This window comes from Bidens hawaiensis, unplaced genomic scaffold, assembly GCF_021521415.1.
Source record: "Bidens hawaiensis isolate Kalapana, Puna unplaced genomic scaffold, B.hawaiensis_p1.1 tig00014463_1, whole genome shotgun sequence".
NCBI lineage: Eukaryota > Viridiplantae > Streptophyta > Magnoliopsida > Asterales > Asteraceae > Bidens > Bidens hawaiensis.
In genome coordinates, this window is record NW_027492258.1 from 68898 (window position 1) to 90175 (window position 21278).

Here is a 21278-nt window from a genome sequence, read left to right on the forward strand (position 1 = left end):
AATTTTCAAAAGACGAATACTCAGAAGCTTTAATACTTCCTTTGTATGCGAAAGCTACCGAATGAAGAAAAATTAAAAGAAATGGTTGGTTTATTCTATAAAATTAGTTAAATCATTTCGTTTTTGTTATAAGTAATTCAATGTGAATCATTGTTCAATTAAATTGACAAATGAAGGTAGCGATTGAAGAAATTTCAAAGCCAAATTAATAGATGAAACAAGTAATGTGCATATTTCGATATTAGAACATAGATAGATTTACATATAAGATTGTCGAAAAGTAAAACAATCGATAAATAAATAAAGATAAAGAACATTGACGAAATATGTGCACAAGAATTAGTGTCATTGTAAAGACTTTTGTTAAGACAATAACATTTCGTGGAAACCATGAGAAAATTTATCAACAAAACAATGTTAATTTTAAGTTATTATTGAGATGATTGTAGAATTTGTTCCAATAGTGCAAGAGCATATACGAAGCATAAAAAATAATGAAGTTTATAATCATTAACTTGGACACAAAATGCGAATAACTTGTTAGCAAATTAAATAAAAAACTATATGAAAGTTAAAAGCTAAATATTTTTCAGTTATACTTGATTACACTCACGATATAAGTCACAAAGAACATGTCCATTGTCTTATGATGTTTAGATATTTCGTCAATTCCATTGCAAGTTATTGAATATTTTTTACAAATTTTTAATAGTAGTAGATGATACAATCCGTAAGGCCTTTTTGGCAATATTATTGAAGAACTTAATACATCAAGGCTTGATGTAAATGAGAAAAGAGGACAAGTTGATGATAATTTACCAAATATGAAAGGAAAACATCGAGACGTGCAAAGACAGTTGTTAGATATTAACCCAAGAGCATTTTACACATCAAGTAGTTAGTAGTTGTCATGGTTTAAATTTAGTAATTTATAATCTGCCTATCTCATGTATGGATGAGATAGGTACCGTACCGATACCGACATGTCCCAGTCACGAAAATCACAAATTTTTAGTACCAGTACCGATAACAATACTCAAATCTTTGGTACTGATTCGATACCGACGGTACCAAATTAGTACCGATGTCGGTACCGATACCAGAATTTGCTCATACCTAATCTCATGTAATAAAGCTAAGGAATTTTTGGTGTAATACTGTTAGGTTTCTAACATGTCTAAATGAAATTTGTTTGCAATGGAAGCTTGTTTTGACATGTATTAAAACTCTTAAAACAAAACCGTCAAGGATCCATATATGAGTAATCATGAAACTTAAAAATCAACCATGAAGAGGTATGTACCCGCCTCAACACCGAGCGAGGCGGGTCAACCCACAAGATATAGATAAGAGGCTTGAAATCAAGACATTATGAAGGCACAAAGCCAAAACCTATGCGCATGGCGCATATCACATATGCTCACGCATATCACACATGCTCATGCATCACATGCTCAGGCATCACAGATGCTCAAGCATCACATATGCTCACGCATATCACATCTGCGCGTGGCGCATCCGCGCGTGGCGCATATCACATGCTTGTGCATATCACATCTGCGCATGAGACATCTGCGCGTGAGAATAAAGAGAAGACCTCGCGCATCCTCAGGATAGGCGCATATCACACATGCACATAATCAACCTCGTCCTTATCCAAATCAGGATTAGGGCAACCTTGATTGTGCACGTCAGACAACCTTCCAGAAGGTATCTTTTTAAGGAATAAGAATATGCTGATGTTGACAGCTGCCAATGAAAGGTGGACAACTCAGCAAAACCCATGTGCTACCACGTGATTATAACCAATGAAAAAGCACCAGGTGTCCCAGATGACACGTGGCGCAAAGCAATTGGAGGAGGCCAACAAGGCCCTAATTGGGTCTAAGCCCAATCAGTGGAAACCCTAGCACTATAAATACCACATCAACTCCACAAGGAAGACACACAATCACATCCAATTACAGAGTATTCAGCTATATTAAGCAATACACTCCAATCTCCTTACTCTCATATTATTATCTTCTCCTACAAATTCTTATTCTCACACCGGAGGGTTACCCCAAAGAGGACCCCTCTGTCCCTTTCTGAGGGGTAAGTTTACGGTGCTGTTCATTTTGTAGGTGGAAGAACCCAGATCCCAGAAATCCACCGGTGGAATAGCATAATCACACCCGAGGAAAGTAGATTGTCTACCAGTGAGTCGATCCACGTCTCTTCATTGGCGCCATCCGTGGGAGACAACGGCAACAAGATCTCATCAGATCTATAAAAAAACAAATTTTCACCATGGTTTCTGGTGCTCGTAACGTCGATCAAGTTCTGGAGGATATTGAACGTGAGGATGTTAATGAGGGACAGCAGTTTCTGAGGGTGCCGCGTGATTCTACGCGCACCACCAGTAACCGTCCCTTCATCACAACTCCTCATGGCCAGACTGAAACTCCTCCAGACGATCTCACGTTACAAAATCTTGCCGGCGCGAAACAAAAAGGACCAATGGGTCCAGAAGATGAAACAAATGACCCTAAAGAATGGCTCATAAACGAGCAACGGCGTCTAATGGACAAGTACAATGAACTGGTCAAACACAAAACACAAAGGCAAGCGTTTGATAAGCAAACCGTCCATGGAACAAGAAGGGGGCGCGCGCCGGAAGAGGGTCACTCTGTTCACACTGAACACGCTGAGTTTAGTGATGAAGAAGTGCACAGCGTCAGGAAGACGCGAGATACTCATGCAGGAGGCTCACAGCTCCGCGCGCAAATAAACATGGCGCCTGGAGCCAGAGCCGATCTGGATCTGCACACACCATACAGCCCACCAGTGAGAGGGCAAGTGGATGTAACCACACCGTACAGGCCAGCCATCTTGGTGAAACATTCAAAATTCACTGAGCGCATCGCAAAGGCCCCCATTCAGCACAAAACCAAGATGCCAAGTGGTTTGGGCAAATATGACGGCACAACAGATCCAGACGATTTCTTACAAGGTTTTTACAACACAGGAAACCTAGAAAGCTGGACGATGCCAACATGGTGTCACATGTTTGCTCGCTGCCTCACGGGCGCGGCGCGTGTCTAGTTCGAAAGCTTGCCAACTGGGCAAATCGATGGGTTCGAGGAACTATTGGAAAAGTTCCAAGCTCACTTCGTACAACAGCGTAGACACACGCGCGACCCTGATGACATCATGCACTGCGTGCGCAGGAATGATGAAACGATTGAAGACTACATCACTCGTTTCAATCAGGAGTCTCTGGCAATCGGAGGTATCACTGAGCAACTATTGCGCGTGGCCTTTATACAAGGCGCGCGCAGTGATCAACTCCGCCGAGCTCTCGTGAGCAGAGATGGCATGCCCACCACTTGGGCCAAACTAATGGAAGCATCGCGAGTCTTCGCGAGAAATGAAAAACAAATTGCTCAAGATAGAGCGAGAGAAAGGGGGCATCAAGCAGAGGCACCGCGCAACAACGAAAGAAGGGGCAAACAGAACTCTGTATGGTCCAGGTTGCAATCAACCAGTTTTTCTTCCTCAGAAAAGCAGGCGCAACCAAGCTCACCCACGCCCCAAAAAGACGTTCGTAATCGCGGGGAGGGTGACAAGAGGGAAGGCGGCAGAGATCCTAACAGACCTCTGCCAAGAATTTGGACTCCCCTCACTAAAACACCTTCACAAGTGTTGAGCACTGAGAATGTCCAGTTCAAAAGCCCCAAACCACTACATTACAAGGGACCATCAAGCAGTGGCAAGTACTGTGAGTTTCACAAGTCCACAGGACACAACACTGATGCATGCCACCACTTGAAGGATGCAATTGAGAAAGATGTGAAATCAGGCAAGCTGGCTCACCTGGTGAAAAACTCAAGACCAGAAAATGAACAACCAGAAGGAGCCTCTGCCAGTAAAAAGTTTAAAAGAATCTGTGTAGCCGAGGGAGGAACGCAAGGGCAAAGATCAAGAAAGAGAAGCGCGCAAATCCAAGGAGATTGGCGCGAGCAGCAAGTAATCTTCCCAAGAATCAGGGGAGGCCCTTCAATCAGCAGTCCTCTGGTCATCACTACACACATTGCTCATTATGAAGTGTCAAAAGTCCTGGTGGACGCTGGCAGGGAATCAGACATCATGTATGAGCAATGTTTCAGGAAACTGGATCCGGCAGACCAAGCAAGGCTTGAAATTGTGAATGCACCAATCTCTGGTGTTTCAAATGAAATCATTCATCCCCTAGGTCAAATACAATTTGAACTAACCATGGGGGATGAGAAACACAAGCGAGCCGAAGTTGTTAACTTCTTGGTCTTGCCCACCACTTCTTGCCACAATATGATCTTGGGTAGGGGAACGATTGCCCAATTCAACGCCATACCGTCGCCAGCGCACGGCGCGTTGGGGTTCCCAACACCAACAGGTGTAACTTTTGTATACAGAGATCATTTGTGTGCAGTGACAAGTACTCCGCGGGAAGGGAGAATGAAACTTACAATGGCAGACAACGCGCCAGAGGAATGGATTCTCAACCCGAAATTCCCGGAGCAAAAAATCACAATTGGCGCTACGATATCAGACGACACGAGGTTGAGAATGAAAAGGTTGCTCACAGCATATATGTCGGTCTTCGCGTGGCAACACTCTGATATGACTGGGGTTCCGCGAGACCTGGCGCAACATTCTCTCAACATGTTCAAGTCTGTAAAGCCAATTGCTCAAAAGAAGAGAGTCATGGGGGATGAGAAGGCGAGGGCCATGAATGAGCAAGTTGAGGATCTATTGCGCGCAAACATCATCCGCCCGATACGATACCAGACATGGGTAGCCAATCCTGTGATGGTAAAGAAAAGAAACGGGTCGTGGAGGATGTGCATTGACTTCAAAGACCTCAACAAAGCATGCCCAAAAGATTGTTACCCCCTCCCAAACATCGACGCAAAGGTGGACTCCGTGGCGCCATTCAAGCTCAAATGTTTCCTGGATGCCTACAAGGGCTATCACCAGATTCAAATGGCACCACAAGACGAGGACAAGACCGCATTTAGAACCGACAAGGGTGTTTTTTGCTACACAAAAATGCCCTTTGGTTTGAAGAATGCGGGAGCCACCTATCAAAGACTTATGGATGCCGTTTTCAGCGAGCAAATTGGAAGAAACCTAGAAGTCTATGTGGATGATTTGGTGATCAAAAGCAGGGAGGAAAAACAAATGCTCAAAGACATCGAAGAAACCCTTGGGCGCCTAAAGGAAGTTAACATGAAGCTCAATCCGAGCAAATGCACTTTCGGCGTACAAGAGGGAAAATTTCTAGGTGTAATGGTCACCAAGGATGGTTTCAAGGTGAACCCAGAAAAGGTGGAGGCCATCCTTGACATGCCCTCGCCATCCACCATGAAAGAAGTCCAGAAGCTGAATGGTAGATTGGTATCAATCAACAGGTTCCTAGCGAACCATGCAAGCAAATCTACCCCATTTGTCAACACATTGAGAAATTGCTTAAAGAAAAGCCAATTCAAATGGACTCCTGAGGCCGAGCAAGCTTTCAGTGAGATAAAAGAATGTTTGATAAATCTGCCCGCGCTCACAGCTCCACTTCCTGGTGAAACTTTGACATTGTACCTATCAGCAGGAGAGCGCGCCATTGGCGCAGTATTGTTGGTGGATCGCAAGGGAATCCAAACGCCAATATACTATGTGAGTCGGGTGCTGACAGATCCTGAGACGCGCTACTCCATCATGGAAAAGTTAGTTTTGTCACTAACACACGCTTCGCGCAAGCTTCATAGATATTTCAATGGTCATCCTATTGAAGTTCTAACGGGTTACAACATCCAGCAAGTCTTGCGGCGCCCCGCGCTCTCGGGAAGGCTGACAAAATGGGCGCTGGAATTAGGAGAACACACGATCGCCTATAAGCCCCGCCCAGCAATAAAGGGACAAGTCTTAGCTGATTTCATCGCAGAAATCCCCGAAGGAAGAGTTGAAGAGGCTCAGCGCGAGGTAGACCCTCCGCGAGCCAATGATGAAGAAAATGTTTGGAGATTGTTCACTGACGGAGCTTCAAACAACGAAGGGTCCGGCGCAGGCCTCAAACTGGTGGATCCAGAGAATCATGAATATACTTATGCCATCAGGTTGGACTTCAAGAGCACCAACAATGAGGCTGAGTATGAAGCCCTGCTGGCTGGCCTGCGCATCGCGCACAAATTCGGAGTTAAAAAGCTAGAGGCCCATGTTGATTCATACTTGGTAGCAGCACAGGTCAATGGCCTTTATGATGCCAAGGAGAACACCATGCCTCTATATCTAGAGCAGGCGAAAAAGCTCATCGAGCAATTTGACTGCTTCAGAATCATTCATATTCCGCGCAGTGAAAACAAATCTGCAGACGCGCTGAGTAAGATGGCATCAACCAGTTTCGATCACTTTGGCAAAGATGTCAGGGTAGAAGTAATGAGCAACCCGTCGGTGGTAGCGAAGTCTGTCCTTGTAACTCATACAACCCCTTCATCATGGATAACTCCAATAATGGAATTCTTGAAGGAGGGAAAGGTACCGGACAATCGCGCACAGGAGAGGAAGATAAGACACAAGTCGCAGAACTATGAACTGCTTGATGGCACATTATATCGACGCTCTTATCTTGGGCCGCTCATGAAATGCCTAGATGCTGAGGAAGCAAGCTATGTGATCAGAGAGATACACGAAGGAATCTGTGGAATACATGCTGGCCCGCGCATGGTGGTTGCCAAGGCAATGAGCGCAGGTTACTATTGGCCAGGCATGCACTTGGACGCTCTAAAAGAGATTCAAAATTGCAAAGCATGTCAGAGCTATGCGCCAAACACCATGCGGCCAAAGAACAACTTGATTCCAGTGACCTCCGCATGGCCTTTCCACAAATGGGCAATCGACATTGTGGGTCCCCTTCTGCAAGCGCAAGGGCGAGTAAAATTTTTGGTAGTGGCAGTAGACTATTTCACAAAATGGGTTGAAGCCAAGCCACTAGCAAAAATCACAGCCGAAGCGATGAAGCAGTTTATCTGGAGCCACATCATATGCCGTTTTGGCTTGCCCATGGAAATTGTGAGCGACAATGGCAAACAATTCACTGACAAGAAGATATCCAGCTGGCTCAAGGAATTGCGCATCAACCAAATTTTCACTTCAGTATACCACCCTCAGGGGAATGACCAAGTGGAACGCGCGAACCAAAGCTTGTTAAATGGGCTGAAGAAAAGGTTGGAGGGAGAATCCCATTCTTGGGTCGAAGAGCTACCTAATGTCCTGTGGGCACACAGGACATTAAGCAAAACCAGCAATGGCGAATCCCCGTTCAGCCTAACCTATGGAACGGAGGCAATGATTCCAGCAGAAATTGGATGCCCATCCCATAGAGTGCTCATGATGAACAAAATTGATAACGAGCGCGAAAGGAGGTTGGATCTCAACTTACTTGAAGGGCGCAGAGAGGCGGCTATCATCAGTGAAGCCAAGTACAAGAAAAAACTGGAAAAATATTACAACCAGCGCGTGAAAGAATGCCACTTCAAGAAAAATGATTTTGTCCTTCGAAACAATGAAGCTAGCCGCGCGATACCCCCGGGAAAAATGTCCCCCAATTGGGAGGGACCTTATCAAGTCTTGGAAGAATTGGGAAAAGGCGCATACGCCTTAAAAGATTTGAATGGAAAGAAGATCCCGCGCGCATGGAACGCGGCACAGCTTAGAAAATGTTTCATGTAAAAATTGTCAAGTTTGTAATCAAGGCTTTTTAAGCCATTATGAATAATGATACGCGCTATCTTCTCTTAATGTGGATTCTATTACCTTTTGCATACATATTTCACACTTCCCTTTATTAATTTTGAGCAATATAACAACATTGTATTGACATCAAAACGAAATAAAACGAAGTAAAACATACATGCGCGAGCTTCAAGCTCAAACACGTTAACGAGTCTTAACTCTAAAACGTCAGGGCCTTAGCCCAATAATATGAGCCTTAGCTCAGGGCCTTAGCCCAACAATGTGAGCCTTAGCTCAAATCACTCACAACATCCATCCTACATGCTGCGCAGCCTGACCATAAAAATACCTAAGCACAACTAAGGCAAAGCAAATGCCAAAACATAGTTGTTAAGGTCTCAGGTCGAGGTCGCGCATGAAATTGTAATGGATATCTGAGTAACACATATTGACACGTAAAGGCTAAAAACTCATAATTCCATATAATAAACGCGCGATAACGTCGCGCAAAAGAGGAATAATGAAAACGCCAAGGCACGTGTCAACATAATCAAGATATGGCAAAATCACTTACAATATGACAAGGATTAAGTATAATAATTTCATAACAACCTTGTTCTTATTTCAACGTGCAAGCATATCTTATATTCAACAAGCAAACATGCAATATAAAGAGATGAATGGGGAATGCGCAAGATGCGAAGAAGGGAAAAACAAAATTTCATTCCAAAGCATTGAAATTTACAAGTTTACAAGATGATGAGATACAAACTACAAATAAAAATAAAAAACATGAAGGGCTTCTCAAGTCTCCACGTCGACGTCAGCCTCTTCATAGTCCTCATCACCGCCCTCAGCATCTGGCGCAGCCCGCTCCTCGTCATCTCCAAACTGACCATAGTCAAGTTGTTCATCCTGAATGGAGTCTTCTATCACAACAGTGTCAGGAGCGGATCCTTTGGCCACGCCAGAGCCGCTAGCAGGAGCAGCATTCCCTCGCCATCATCGCCGCCACCAGACCCTTCGCACTCGTCAAGTAATTTCTTTAGCGCGCCGAGGTCGGGCTGGTCAGCAAGCGCGGATATCTGCAAATTATAAGGAAAAATATGAGTACAAAAATACTTGGAAAATAAATCAAAGTAATCTCATTAAAGTTAAAATACCTGCGCAAGGATAGGAATGGGAGTATTCAAATACTTCTCCCCCATCTCGGCCATGTCCGCGCAGGCAACGTCGCTCTGATAAGGGTAGTCGGATGGGTTCTTCTTCAGCATCCCATATTCATAGCCATCCTTAAACCCTTCAGCTCGACCCACCAAGCGCGCGGCAGCGTTGCAATCCATCACAAGGGCCTGAAACTCGTCAGAGTATTTCATCGCATAAGCGCAACGAGTCATACCCTGTGAGACTAGCCATTGGCGATCCTGCGCGAGAGAAGAAACAGTCGTCTCGAGGGCAGGAATCTGAGAGTTTAACAACTCAACAGTTTCCTTAGTCTGTTTCAGCTCCTCTTTGTCGGACGCTGCTGCCGCCAAGGCTTCTTCCTTTTCCGCCCGCGCAGCATCAAGTGCTTCCTGGCTAGATGCTGCAGTCGCCAAGGCTTCATCTTTCTCGGCCTGCGCGGCCGCCAGCTCCTTCTTCAGGCGGGCAACCTCACTCTCCAGTGATGATTTGTCAGTTATAGACTGGACAAGAGCTTGGTCACGCGCCTCCGCGTCCAGCTCCAAGTCGCGCACTCTACGCGCGTACTTGGCAGCGTCCGCCTGTAGCTTCTCCCTCGCAGCCTGTAGCTCATGCCCGCGCTTCACGAAGGCGGTGTTGGCACTTGCTCTGTTCTCACTGAGCTCTGCTTGGAGCTTCTCAGCTCTCTCTCGAGCATCAGAAAGATGCCAAGCAGACACTTTAGCCTCTTGCTTGGCTTCCGCAAGAGCATCACGTACCTTTACGTAATCATAGCGAAGCTCTTGGGAGGCAGCAAAGAAAGCCGACCCAGCAAACAGATGATCGTTAAGCAAGTCATCGCGAGCGCGGCCCTCCTGAAACCTCCTTTCAGCTGGAGGCACAGAATGAGCCCAGAAGTCCGCACACACACCCATGGACTGAAATGAGCTGTCCTCAGAAATATTCCATCTTGGGCGGTAAATGTGATCGGCTTCCTGCAAACACAAAGTAATGATCTAAGTCATCAAAACACTAATATGGAAGTCCGCACAGCGGAGCAAAAAAGAACCTATACCTGCGGGGATGAAGCAGAAAAGTCAGCGCTAGCCCCACGAGAAGACTGCGCCGGAAAATCTCGTGGCGCTGCAGGGCTGGCGCGGCCGCCGTCGGAGTCTTCAACTTCAAACTCCTCATCCTCCTCTGAAACAGGCCTTTTCTCCTGCGACCTAGAACCAAAATCAGTCTCGCGAGGAGGGGTGCGCGCAGGAGGAGGTGAGGGAGGTCTCGACGCCGCCAGATCGGCGCGTAAAACGGCCTCCTGCTTCTTAGTAATCCCGATGAGGGGAGATTCAGCGCTTGCAGGAGCAGGAGCAGAACCAACGGCGCTGGCACCGGCGCCAGGAGTGCCGCCAGTAGCTTGTACGCCAGCTATGACTCCTATGAAAAAATCAACAAAAAGAAATGGTTCATGACTTGATCTAAGAGAAAAAAGTCAGAAAATAAAAGCGCAATACATACCTTGGCGCAACTCCGTTCGCGAGGCAAACATCGCCATGAAGTCCATTCTCCCCTTTTTTGAGGGTAAAACAGGGGACTTCGAAGCGACCTCCGGCGCAGGCTCGGCACATTGTTGCGCCTGAGGTTGGTCCACCAAGGTCGCCGGCTCTACAAACATTTAAGTGAGCAAGGATTCATTAGTAATTCTATCGGAATCGCGCTCATAGAACCATAAAGGATAAGCAAAGTATACCTGTCGAAGGCGCAACACCGCTTCCCTTTTCCGCCGCGCGAAGGGAGGAGGTAGCGCCACCATACCTCGTGTGGACAGGAGGTCTGCCCACTTTTTGAGGCAGGGAAGACAAGGAAAACTTGGTGGTAAACACCTGGGTTTTCTCAAGTCCCTTCGCCTGGGTAGGAGGATCCTGAACAACAGGGGCATCATCTTTCTTCTGTTTCTTACTGGCCCCTGCGCCAGTTTTCCCTTTAGCCTTACGCTTTAGTTGGGGCGCCTCCTCCTCCTCCTCCTCCTCCTCTTCCGCGAGCTCCAGCTCGTAGTTTTCGAGCGCATCTACAATAAGTGCAACGGAAATGTTAGCCAAATTTGGTATTATGAAGGCATAAGCATAAGTACAAAGGCTTACCAGGCGCATCGCTGTCAAAGAGAAATCCCAGATCAACAGGGATGAACATGTCATCGAAGCGATCGGGGAAACCAACCTCCCCAGCGCCCAGCGCGACGGAGCCACCCTTCATATGCTCATCATAGGCGGCGTGGACATACTCCTTGCTGACTGCACAAAACAAGTCAAATGATATCAGCAAAACGAATTATATTCGCGCAGAAGTAAGGCAATAAGATTAACTTACACAAGCCGTCAACTTGGATAACGGGCTCAGTCGCGCTGTCGGCCCCACCTACTGCTCATACCAACCCCCACCAGCGCCTCCTCGCAAATGTTCTTGGCGGGGGATGGTTCAGCGGTCAACTTATTAACCCAGGCGCCAGTTGGGTTCTTGAAGACACCCACATCCGCAGGCGCAGAAGAGATCGCGCGCATGGTCATGCGGATGGGGATCACACCAGCCCTGATATAGAAAAACCTCTCAGACCAGTCATGAAGGCTCTTGAATGAAACAGTGCAGCACTTGACCTTCTGACTGCGAGGAATAAATGAGAACCAAGAATCTTGGATCTTGGGCTTATAAAAAAATTGAAAGCGCCGGGGGGTGGGCTCCTCGCGCTGAGATTTGCACATGAACTCAAAATGAGTCATGCGCACGAGTCCAAACGGATGGACATGGGATATATGAATCCCATAAAACCTAAGCACCGCACCTACAAACCTTGTCATCGGGAGACGAAGGTTGCAGTGGGTGAAAAAATGGCAATAAAGGGATATATAGCCGGTAGGCAGGTCCGCCGCCGTCTGCCCGGCCGCCGGCAGCATGCAGCCATACTCAGGGAGAAAACCCTGAGAGGTGATAAAGCTGTCAAAATCGGCCTGCCTCAGTTTGCAGGGGATCTCATCCCACTTCTTCACTGCCTTAGTCCTCCCTACCTCCTCCGATGAGGCCTCAGCAGCCCTCTTCCCCTTGCCGGTCTTCTTCAACGTAGACATCACTAACGATTTCACACGGCAATGGATGGGGGAGATTGTGTTGTCTGAGCTATCAGACATACAACTGTAAAACGGACAAAGGATGCTTCTGAAGAACAGAGATCTGGAAACAGAAAGGTAATCGGAATAGAATGAAAGAAAGAAAAGCTTTGAATAAAACAGCAAAGAAGATAAAGAATAAAACTCTAAGGGCTGGCTTTTATAGGCCCAGGAGAGAGAAAAATTGGTGCTGATCGGACTTCACGCGCCCCCACTCGCAGGTGTAAGCCAACGCGAGCGGGACACGTGTCCCTGACACTGTGTGAGGGGACACGAAAAGAAACTATACAGGTGCTGCCAGAGTTCACGCGCCACCACTCGCAGGAACGGACCAACGCGAGCGCGACACGTGTCCCTGACACTATGTGAGGGGACACGAAAGGCAACTGTAGCACCTCTAGCACACGAAAGGTCTGACACGTCTCCATCACTGACGCATGTCAGCAACAACCAACCACGTACAGGGACGATTCGTTTTCAACCAAAAGGATAGAATTTCGCGCAACGATGAATAATAAGAAGAAAAAGACAAAACCCTATTAAAAGAGCAAACTATTAAGTCTAATATCTATCTTACCTCGCTCGCGCGAGACAAGACACACATTAGACTGGGGGGGCTTGAAGAGGTATGTACCCGCCTCAACACCGAGCGAGGCGGGTCAACCCACAAGATATAGACAAGAGGCTTGAAATCAAGACATTATGAAGGCACAAAGCCAAAACCTATGCGCATGGCGCATATCACATATGCTCACGCATATCACACATGCTCATGCATCACATGCTCAGGCATCACAGATGCTCAAGCATCACATATGCTCACGCATCACATATGCTCACGCATATCACATCCGCGCGTGGCGCATCCGCGCGTGGCGCATATCACATGCTTGTGCATATCACATCTGCGCATGAGACATCTGCGCGTGAGAATAAAGAGAAGACCTCGCGCATCCTCAGGATAGGCGCATATCACACATGCACATAATCAACCTCGTCCTTATCCAAATCAGGATTAGGGCAACCTTGATTGTGCACGTCAGACAACCTTCCAGAAGGTATCTTTTTAAGGAATAAGAATATGCTGATGTTGACAGCTGCCAATGAAAGGTGGACAACTCAGCAAAACCCATGTGCTACCACGTGATTATAACCAATGAAAAAGCACCAGGTGTCCCAGAGGACACGTGGCGCAAAGCAATTGGAGGAGGCCAACAAGGCCCTAATTGGGTCTAAGCCCAATCAGTGGAAACCCTAGCACTATAAATACCACATCAACTCCACAAGGAAGACACACAATCACATCCAATTACAGAGTATTCAGCTATATTAAGCAATACACTCCAATCTCCTTACTCTCATATTATTATCTTCTCCTACAAATTCTTATTCTCACACCGGAGGGTTACCCCAAAGAGGACCCCTCTGTCCCTTTCTGAGGGGTAAGTTTACGGTGCTGTTCATTTTGTAGGTGGAAGAACCCAGATCCCAGAAATCCACCGGTGGAATAGCATAATCACACCCGAGGAAAGTAGATTGTCTACCAGTGAGTCGATCCACGTCTCTTCAAACCACATGGTATAGCTCTTTGAAGGGAAGTGGTATAACTCTTTGATGAAGACAGGTGAACAAAGATCAAACGTTTCTTCTCCAAAAACTGATTCGTCTCTACAACCAACAAGAAAACGTTAGTGTTTTCAAGTAATATGAACTCATGAATAGCCTAACCAAACACTCTTACGAGACTTAGATATTGGTGTTAGTTGTTTGTGCTCAAGAGTACAGAACCGATTATCCAACATCATGTTGAAACTCTTGTTCTTCTCAGGTGTCCAAGAGTAGCATTACAGAAGATGCCTTTTTCTAAGTAGACTTTTTTCTTAACACTTTTTAAACACTAGAATAAAAGTTGGTACTTTTGAAAATGACATGTCATAATTCAAACTCCTCTAATACCCGGTCCATTTACAAAACCAAGGTGTCTTCATTTTATTCTAGAAGTCGAAAATCCAAATCCTATAGAGTGCATGTATTACTGAATGATATGAAATATATGTGACTATGTCATTTGTCGTCCAACAAAACAAATCCGATTATAAAGTCATTTAGTGAAGTTTGTATCTTTAACAATGAGGTAAAAACATGATATGTCTTTAATGAATTAATATTGAAGTTTCCAAAAACAATATAATGCACTTTAACAAGTTTTAGTAGTTTATGATGTTATATATTCTATATTTCTATGAAGCTGATCATATTATATATTTTATATATATAGTTGAAAAGAAAAAAATATCATATCTAGCATGGATTTTGGATCTGTTGATCTAGAGTCCTAATCTAACACGTGTATATTGATTTTATAATAACAGTCTTCAAGTCAAAGAGCTGTGATTAGCAGTTGGAATTCCTTGGTATTTCATGGAATAAATCGAAGTCGTATCCAGTGGTGTGCATTAAACACTTTAGTCAGTGTTTACAGTGTTATATCTTATACTATATGACAACCATCATTTTGTTATTAATAATTATTATTAAAAAAATCAAAACCGGTGGTAACTAAGAAAAAATTATTCAAAGGGGTTAAAGATTATTTATATATCAGTCTAGATCAAAATAGATAATGAATCAAATACGCAGTCCTGGTTTCAATGGTAAGGATTTTTTTCTTTTAGAAACTTTCGGTGCTTGAAATTTTTTCGGTGTCAAAATATTCAAGTTGTGTTGGTTTGGGTCAAATAAAAAGAAAACACAATAGCATTGTAATAATAAAAGTATACCGGTAACATTTTTTTTGACTTCTCTATTACTCTATAATTGAGTTATTGCCTAATTTGTACAGTTTATAATTTTTATTTATAAAAAAAGTTAGTTACTAAAAGAATTCAACTAACTTATCATAATTAATAGATTCTAATATATTTTTTAAATGATAATGAGTTCGCTCACCGAAAAACAATTGGTTCGCTCAAAATACGATATTGTACACCTAGTTTGGTACGTAAACAAAGAAGTCGACCATCGTACATTGTATAATAATATTTGCTACATAAACCGAGAAAAAAGAACAGTTTGGTACGTAAACAAAGAAGTCGACCAATGGTGAAAGAAGACACTCCAAGTGATAATGATATATGCGCTCTCGGAACCACCAGTTCGGTCGTGTAAACGAAGAGACCAAAGTAAAGAAATTATATCTTTTCTTTTTTTCATACGATGATTTATGCTTTGAAATTGTGAGAACTAGCCATTGTGTGATTTTTGTGCATATACATATGCTTAAGAGTAGAGGTGCATAAATCGGGCTTTTCAAATACCCGGTTCCGGGTTTGGGTATGACCGGGTATTGGAAAATCGGGTATTGATAATACCCGGGTTGGGTTCGGGTCCGGGTATTGTCTCTAAAAACCATACCCTATGCATCAGATTCAGGTTGGGTATAGAATCGGGTATTCTAAAATCAGGGTATTGAAAAACCTTATTTTTGGGTTTTTTTGGGCTTTTTTCCGGGTATAGATTGGATTTTTTAAAAGGTTGCACTTTTTAGGGGTATTTTTCGTGTATTTTTAAGGTATTTTTCGGGTATAGATTGGGTATTTGAAATACCCGGTTTCGGGTATTAGAAAAACCCGGTTCCGGGTATGGAACCGGTTCGGGTTTTTGGTTATTACTGGGTACAAATCAGGTCCAGTTCAGATTTTAGTACCGAAATGCATACCCTATCCGTACCCTATGGGCTATGGGTAGGGTCGGGTATAAAAAACCGGGTATAAAAAACCGGTTCCGGGTTTTATTTCGGATCCGTTCCGGGCTTGGGTTTTTTTTTCACCTCTACTTAAGAGTTCTTATGTGTACAAGGCTACAAGTTGGTGCTTTTGTTTTATCACACTGGATATTATGGACCGATAAATACGATATTTAATGTCTGATTAAAAAGATCACTGGCCCATTGGGCTTCGCGTGAGATCAAGAGCATCATCACTTTGTAAATGTTTGATGGTGCTAGAAAAGGGTTCTCAACAAAAGGTTTGAAATGATGAAAACAATCTACAACATGAGAACGACGAGATATAGATACATCCAAATGAATATACTAAAGTTATTAATAAATGTGATGAAATAACTTGGGAGATGGTCCCTAGATATCATAATGTATAATGAATAGGTAGTACGAGATAAAGATGGTGAAAATGCTAGTCGTGTAGACTTGGAAGTACTATAAGCATGGAAATTACTATGGAAGAGTTTTGAGAGTAATATGAAGAAACAAAAAATGTGTTGTAAGACAACCAAGTTAAGATTGTCATAGCTCATAAGAGGCCGATGTAGCAACGGAAAACGAATAAAGTTGATGTGATTTAAGTGATATACAATGACATGTCTAACTTGTGAAGAGTCTGAATTAATAGGACACGATATGAAAACATAACAAGAGAATAATTAATAACTAACCGGTAAATGACAATAATTTTAGTGGAGTGTGAAAGTGTATTTTTTGAATAAGGAAAGCACAATATAATCAATATGTAAATAATGACAAGTGATGCCATTGCCTACAAATCTGCTCTTGTCCACAAAATACTTTTGGGTCGTGGCTATATTGCCCATGAGATTCACAAAGAACTTGTTGGACACTTGGGTTTCATGCGTTGCAATTAGAGGTGTATAGATACCGTTCTTTTGCCAAAATCGATTTGGGTTGGAACTTATTCCGGTTTGGGTCAACAAAAGTCAAAAACAAGTTATGTTTGAAACTGGTTTGAAGAAAACCAAAGATCGGGTTTGACTGGTTTCAATCCTAAAGTACGGGTAGGAACCAGTTCGTTTTCTTGTCACCCGCATTTTTGTACATCTCAAGTTAAAATTAGTATTTTACACTGTTGTAATAAATAATAAGTACTTGTATACTGTTGCATGTTGATTCTAGAGCTTGGGCATTGCCTGGTGTTTAATGTTGCATCAAAGATTCACATATTTAACCATTAAATTTGTTAAAACACCTACTAACAATCAATATATTCAAGCATCGTCTATATTGGTATTGATCTTTGGACCATATATCAATATTCGTATTATGAAGTACATCTAACACATAATATTCACCAACATGGTCATCTTGTATCTGTATTTGTCATTTAAGCTAAGACCATATTTCAGTAGTAATAGTAATACAAGATTTAAAAGCCCCAACCAACACCTTAAACGCTCGGAAATCGTATCCGATTCCAAGAAAGATATAAGATTGTTGCCCCAAAATTCCTTCCCATAAACCCCAAAATATCATCTAAGACTCCAAAATACATGTCATTGTCAAGGTTAACACCAGATAGCAATATTCCTAAAGACCTTAGCAACATATTCAAAGTCACAACATAATATGTAATCCCTTAATCTCTCTTAAGTCAATCCATTCATATATTGTATTTACCAGAAACTTACATCTTGAAGATCTCCAGCATCTCGAGCACACGAGCATACAGATCTTGATCATTCATCAACAATGCACGAACTTCATCTTTCCTAGAAACATCATAATAACCATGATGAACCACCTTCGGTACATAAGGAGCGAACTTAAAAGTGGAAGCACATTTTATAGGAAAAGCCTTGTTGGTATCGATATCCCCTCCTCTTTTGTTATGATAACCGGGATAATCACTTTTATCAAAATCCACTTTCGCCTTCAAAGTAAGACCAGCTTTAGCAGCCAACAAAACAACATTCCACTTGTTATATGGAGTGTCTTCTCTATGTGTCATATGCACTTCACCACCTTTAGTCAACATCTTGCTAGCACTTTTAAAGTAAGCTTCTACCAACCCCTTATGCATCCTGCATGTCAAACATACATACATACTTATGAATTCATTAGGCATTATAGAATAAATATGAAATGGTCCATGTAGTTTGGCACACATAGTGAATTAACCAAGAAGTTTAAAAGTTACGGATTTGGTCCCCACCAACCTTTTTCTTTTTCATCGTTGGTCCAAAAACTTAGCAGGGTTAAGTTTTTCTCTTAAACCCGTATAACTTTACCGTTTTACACTTATTTCTTAAAAAACAAAAATAAATAATCTGAATCCAGGTGGTCCAACCTTTTTTTAAATAATAATAACAGTTACTAATATTATACATATAAAAATCCGATGAATGTTATTTTTAAGAAGGGTAAAATGGTGATTTTACATGGGTTGACAGAAAAAACTTAACTCTGCTAAGTTTTTGGAGCAGCAAAAGGTTGGTAGGGACAAAATCCATAGTTTTTAAACTCCACGGACAAATTCCAGAATTCGGACCAAACCACAGGACCGTCCGTGTTATCTACTCGCTTTTTATATTTTATTTTGTTGTAGTGCATGATCTTACTCAATTAAGTCGGGATCACATTCACATAAATGAGGATAGTGACCAGCATGTGGGAAGTTGAAAATGATGATGTCGAACTTCATGTTCTTTAAAGTGGGATGAGTGTGCATATTGTGGACATCAATCTTGTAAAACAATAAGCAGGCTAAGTTTTCCAGCTCCTCAAGGTGCGGTATGCTTGTGCAATGTTTCTTGAGCAACGACTCTGTCACAAAGGTATGTGATTATAATATAACGCATGATTAATGACAGAAACGACTACTTAGTAATGCTTGTTGTTAAGAGATCTATTTTGAAGCTAAGTAAGATTACTTCTTTTGAGGTAGGTAGTAGCAACGATGTTTTCAGCAGTGTGAAAGGCTCGGGCCAAACAAGCAGAAAATGAGAAATCACCCTCGCCCACAAGTAAGATCTTTTGAGAACTCTTGTAACCATGAATCTGTCTCTCTTTTCCTTTTGATCTGTTCATGTTTCTCTTAAACGTGTGCACTAAAACACACAATAATTGGGAAGTGGTAATTCTTTAATTCTAACACGTCATGAAATTCGACTTATGTGCTTGACTTAGTGATATTATATGAAATTTAATACCAAACCTTATTCGAAAATGGTATCAATAAGTATTAACTAAATTTAATACCAAACCTTATAGATTGTTTATTAAGCACATATATGGAGCCGAGGTTCAATCAGTTAGCAGAGAAAGCAAACAAACAAAACAGATTTGAGTTTAAAACACTTGGCTCAACACACTTTTTATTCAAACACAGAAAAACTTGACCTGTATATTAAATAAAAAGCTAGTGTTTGGATAAAATAAAAACGACTCTTAACGTGAGGAACGTACAAATGACTAAGCTAATTATGCTCACACAAGAGTAATTATTATTACTCTATAGTTTTTGAACTACGTTATTACTATAGTTCAAAACTGTAGAGTAATAATAATTGCTCCAGTATAACGTCCAGAAGGTTAATTTCATTTGTACCAAATCCCACCCCTATAAAAATAAACATTAGACTCGATACACATAGACTAAACCTAGCTTAACCTGCAAGCTAAATAAAAAGTAAAATGATTTTAAAGAAGTCCTCCATACTAGGAATGAAATAGCAGACCAAAAATAAAAAAATAAATCCAAAATTTTGTGATTCCAAATTAACCCAACAATATATGCATATGGCTATATTTAAAGAACTAACCCGAAACCCATTCTAACCCAAAACCTATTCTTAGTTGACCCGTCCCGACTCGAACCAAATGTATATTAATGATGAAATCATGTTTTTAAGAATGGCAACAATAAAACCCAACCCGTTTTGACCAAAAACCCATTACGACCCGGACCCATTCTGACGTGAACCCGTTTGGACCCGGACCCATTCCAACCTGACTCAAAACAATCCTCCTAAGCAGTTGTGACCCCACCACCATATTAATTCTCAAGTGGATGAAGATATGCAGCTTTTGGCTGTGACTTGTAAATAACGCTTGTACAACTAAAAATGGACGAACAAAACTCATAGAAACCTATTGTGGAACTCTGTTTGTAGCAATGTATATGTAGGAGTAATCACAATCTTAATGTTAATGGTTCGATTGGTACCTGAAATGCTGCAGAATAGTGATCATATTATTATTATTATTAGTAGGAAAGAAAGAAAGAAGATTATCCAAACAAAAATCAAGATTAAGCTCTAATTGTGTTTTATGGATGAGCTAAAACCGCTTAACTGCCAGTACAAAAAAGATGATTCTATAATCCTTTTTTATAAAAACAGTCCCTCAACTATTATACTTGACATGTAACTCCTAACTTTTTTTTATTACTTAACTTTTGATTCAGGAGAGTTTTGTTCCATGGGTCGTGGTTTTGCGAGCGTAAACGAGCCAAGCAGCTATTGGGTTACTTGAGATCAGTTTGTTAATACTCAGATCAAGATGAGTTTAAACAGGTTTGTGGCTGAGGTCAGGCCAAAAAACTAAACCTACGAGTCCATGCCCAAGCCTCGTTTATCGAACTTGGGTAGACTCGCGAACCTAAATGTTCCTACTATTTTTACAATTTTAACTTATCTATAATACTTAATGTTAAGTAAATTTATGAATTTATGATTAAAATAATTAAATAATTTTTTTTAGTAAATTATAACTTTATACATTATGTTGCTTTCATAATGTTGAGAGAAAACTAGAACTAAAGCTTGTTCAGAAACCCCGGGCCAATGATTAAGCAAATACTCGTGTCTTATAAGATCTAAGAACGTACTTTGACAAAAATGAACTCTGAACGCTTGTGGTCTAAAGTTACAACTGCAAAACATATATAACGTTTGTTAGCATTGCCATAGTAATGAAATTCTTATTTCGATCGCCCTCTGATGTGAGAATCAGTATCGAAATATGACCGGAGTAACAAGTTTGTGTGTGTGTGTGTGAGTGAGAGAGAGTACGTAGTAAATAACTTGAATCACATGTTATCACTGGCATATATACTAGGCACGTACTTGTCGTTGTCAAGGTGAGTCACACCTAACATGGGCATAAATGCATTGATAGTGATAGCCGAAGATCTGATTAAGGTCATGCAACATGCACTTCACTAAGTTTGCTATATTTGCGTAACACCGTGGATATACTTAATAATAGAAGTTAATCATGAAGCTTGTGATAGAGAAAGTTGAAGGGGTTAAAATGTAAAATTTGATTTTCAGTTTTATTATTTTTAGTATTGTTTTTTTATGGTATGATCTAGTCTTTAGTAAGTTTATTTACATTGTAGGCTAAGTTAGAGTTAATTCAAAACGGTCTATTTATATGGGTCGATGTTTCATAGAGCCTGCCGG

At 42.1% G+C, this 21278-nt stretch overlaps 1 protein-coding gene across 1 annotated transcript; it reads right to left on the reverse strand.

Moving 5' to 3' along the window:
• Positions 1-17150: 17150 nt before the first annotated feature.
• On the reverse strand, positions 17151-19167 carry LOC143546758 (uncharacterized protein At4g26485-like). The gene is made up of 4 exons (XM_077038348.1): positions 19077-19167; positions 18744-19027; positions 18432-18636; positions 17151-17894 (listed from the first exon to the last, which is right to left on the reverse strand). Exons 2-4 carry the CDS (start codon positions 18898-18900, stop codon positions 17498-17500), a joined length of 759 nt encoding a protein of 252 aa, XP_076894463.1. The 5' UTR covers positions 18901-19027; positions 19077-19167; the 3' UTR covers positions 17151-17497.
• Positions 19168-21278: the final 2111 nt, after the last annotated feature.

Excerpts from the sequence above, each read along its gene's own strand:
- LOC143546758 (XM_077038348.1), bottom strand. The coding sequence starts at position 18,900 with ATGAACAGATCAAAAGGAAAAGAGAGACAGATTCATGGTTACAAGAGT. Across the intron at positions 18,637-18,743 it reads TACTACCTACCTCAAAAGAA|AGTCGTTGCTCAAGAAACAT; the intron begins GTAATCTTACTT and ends CCTTTGTGACAG. Across the intron at positions 17,895-18,431 it reads TGTGATCCCGACTTAATTGA|GATGCATAAGGGGTTGGTAG; the intron begins GTAAGATCATGC and ends TTTGACATGCAG.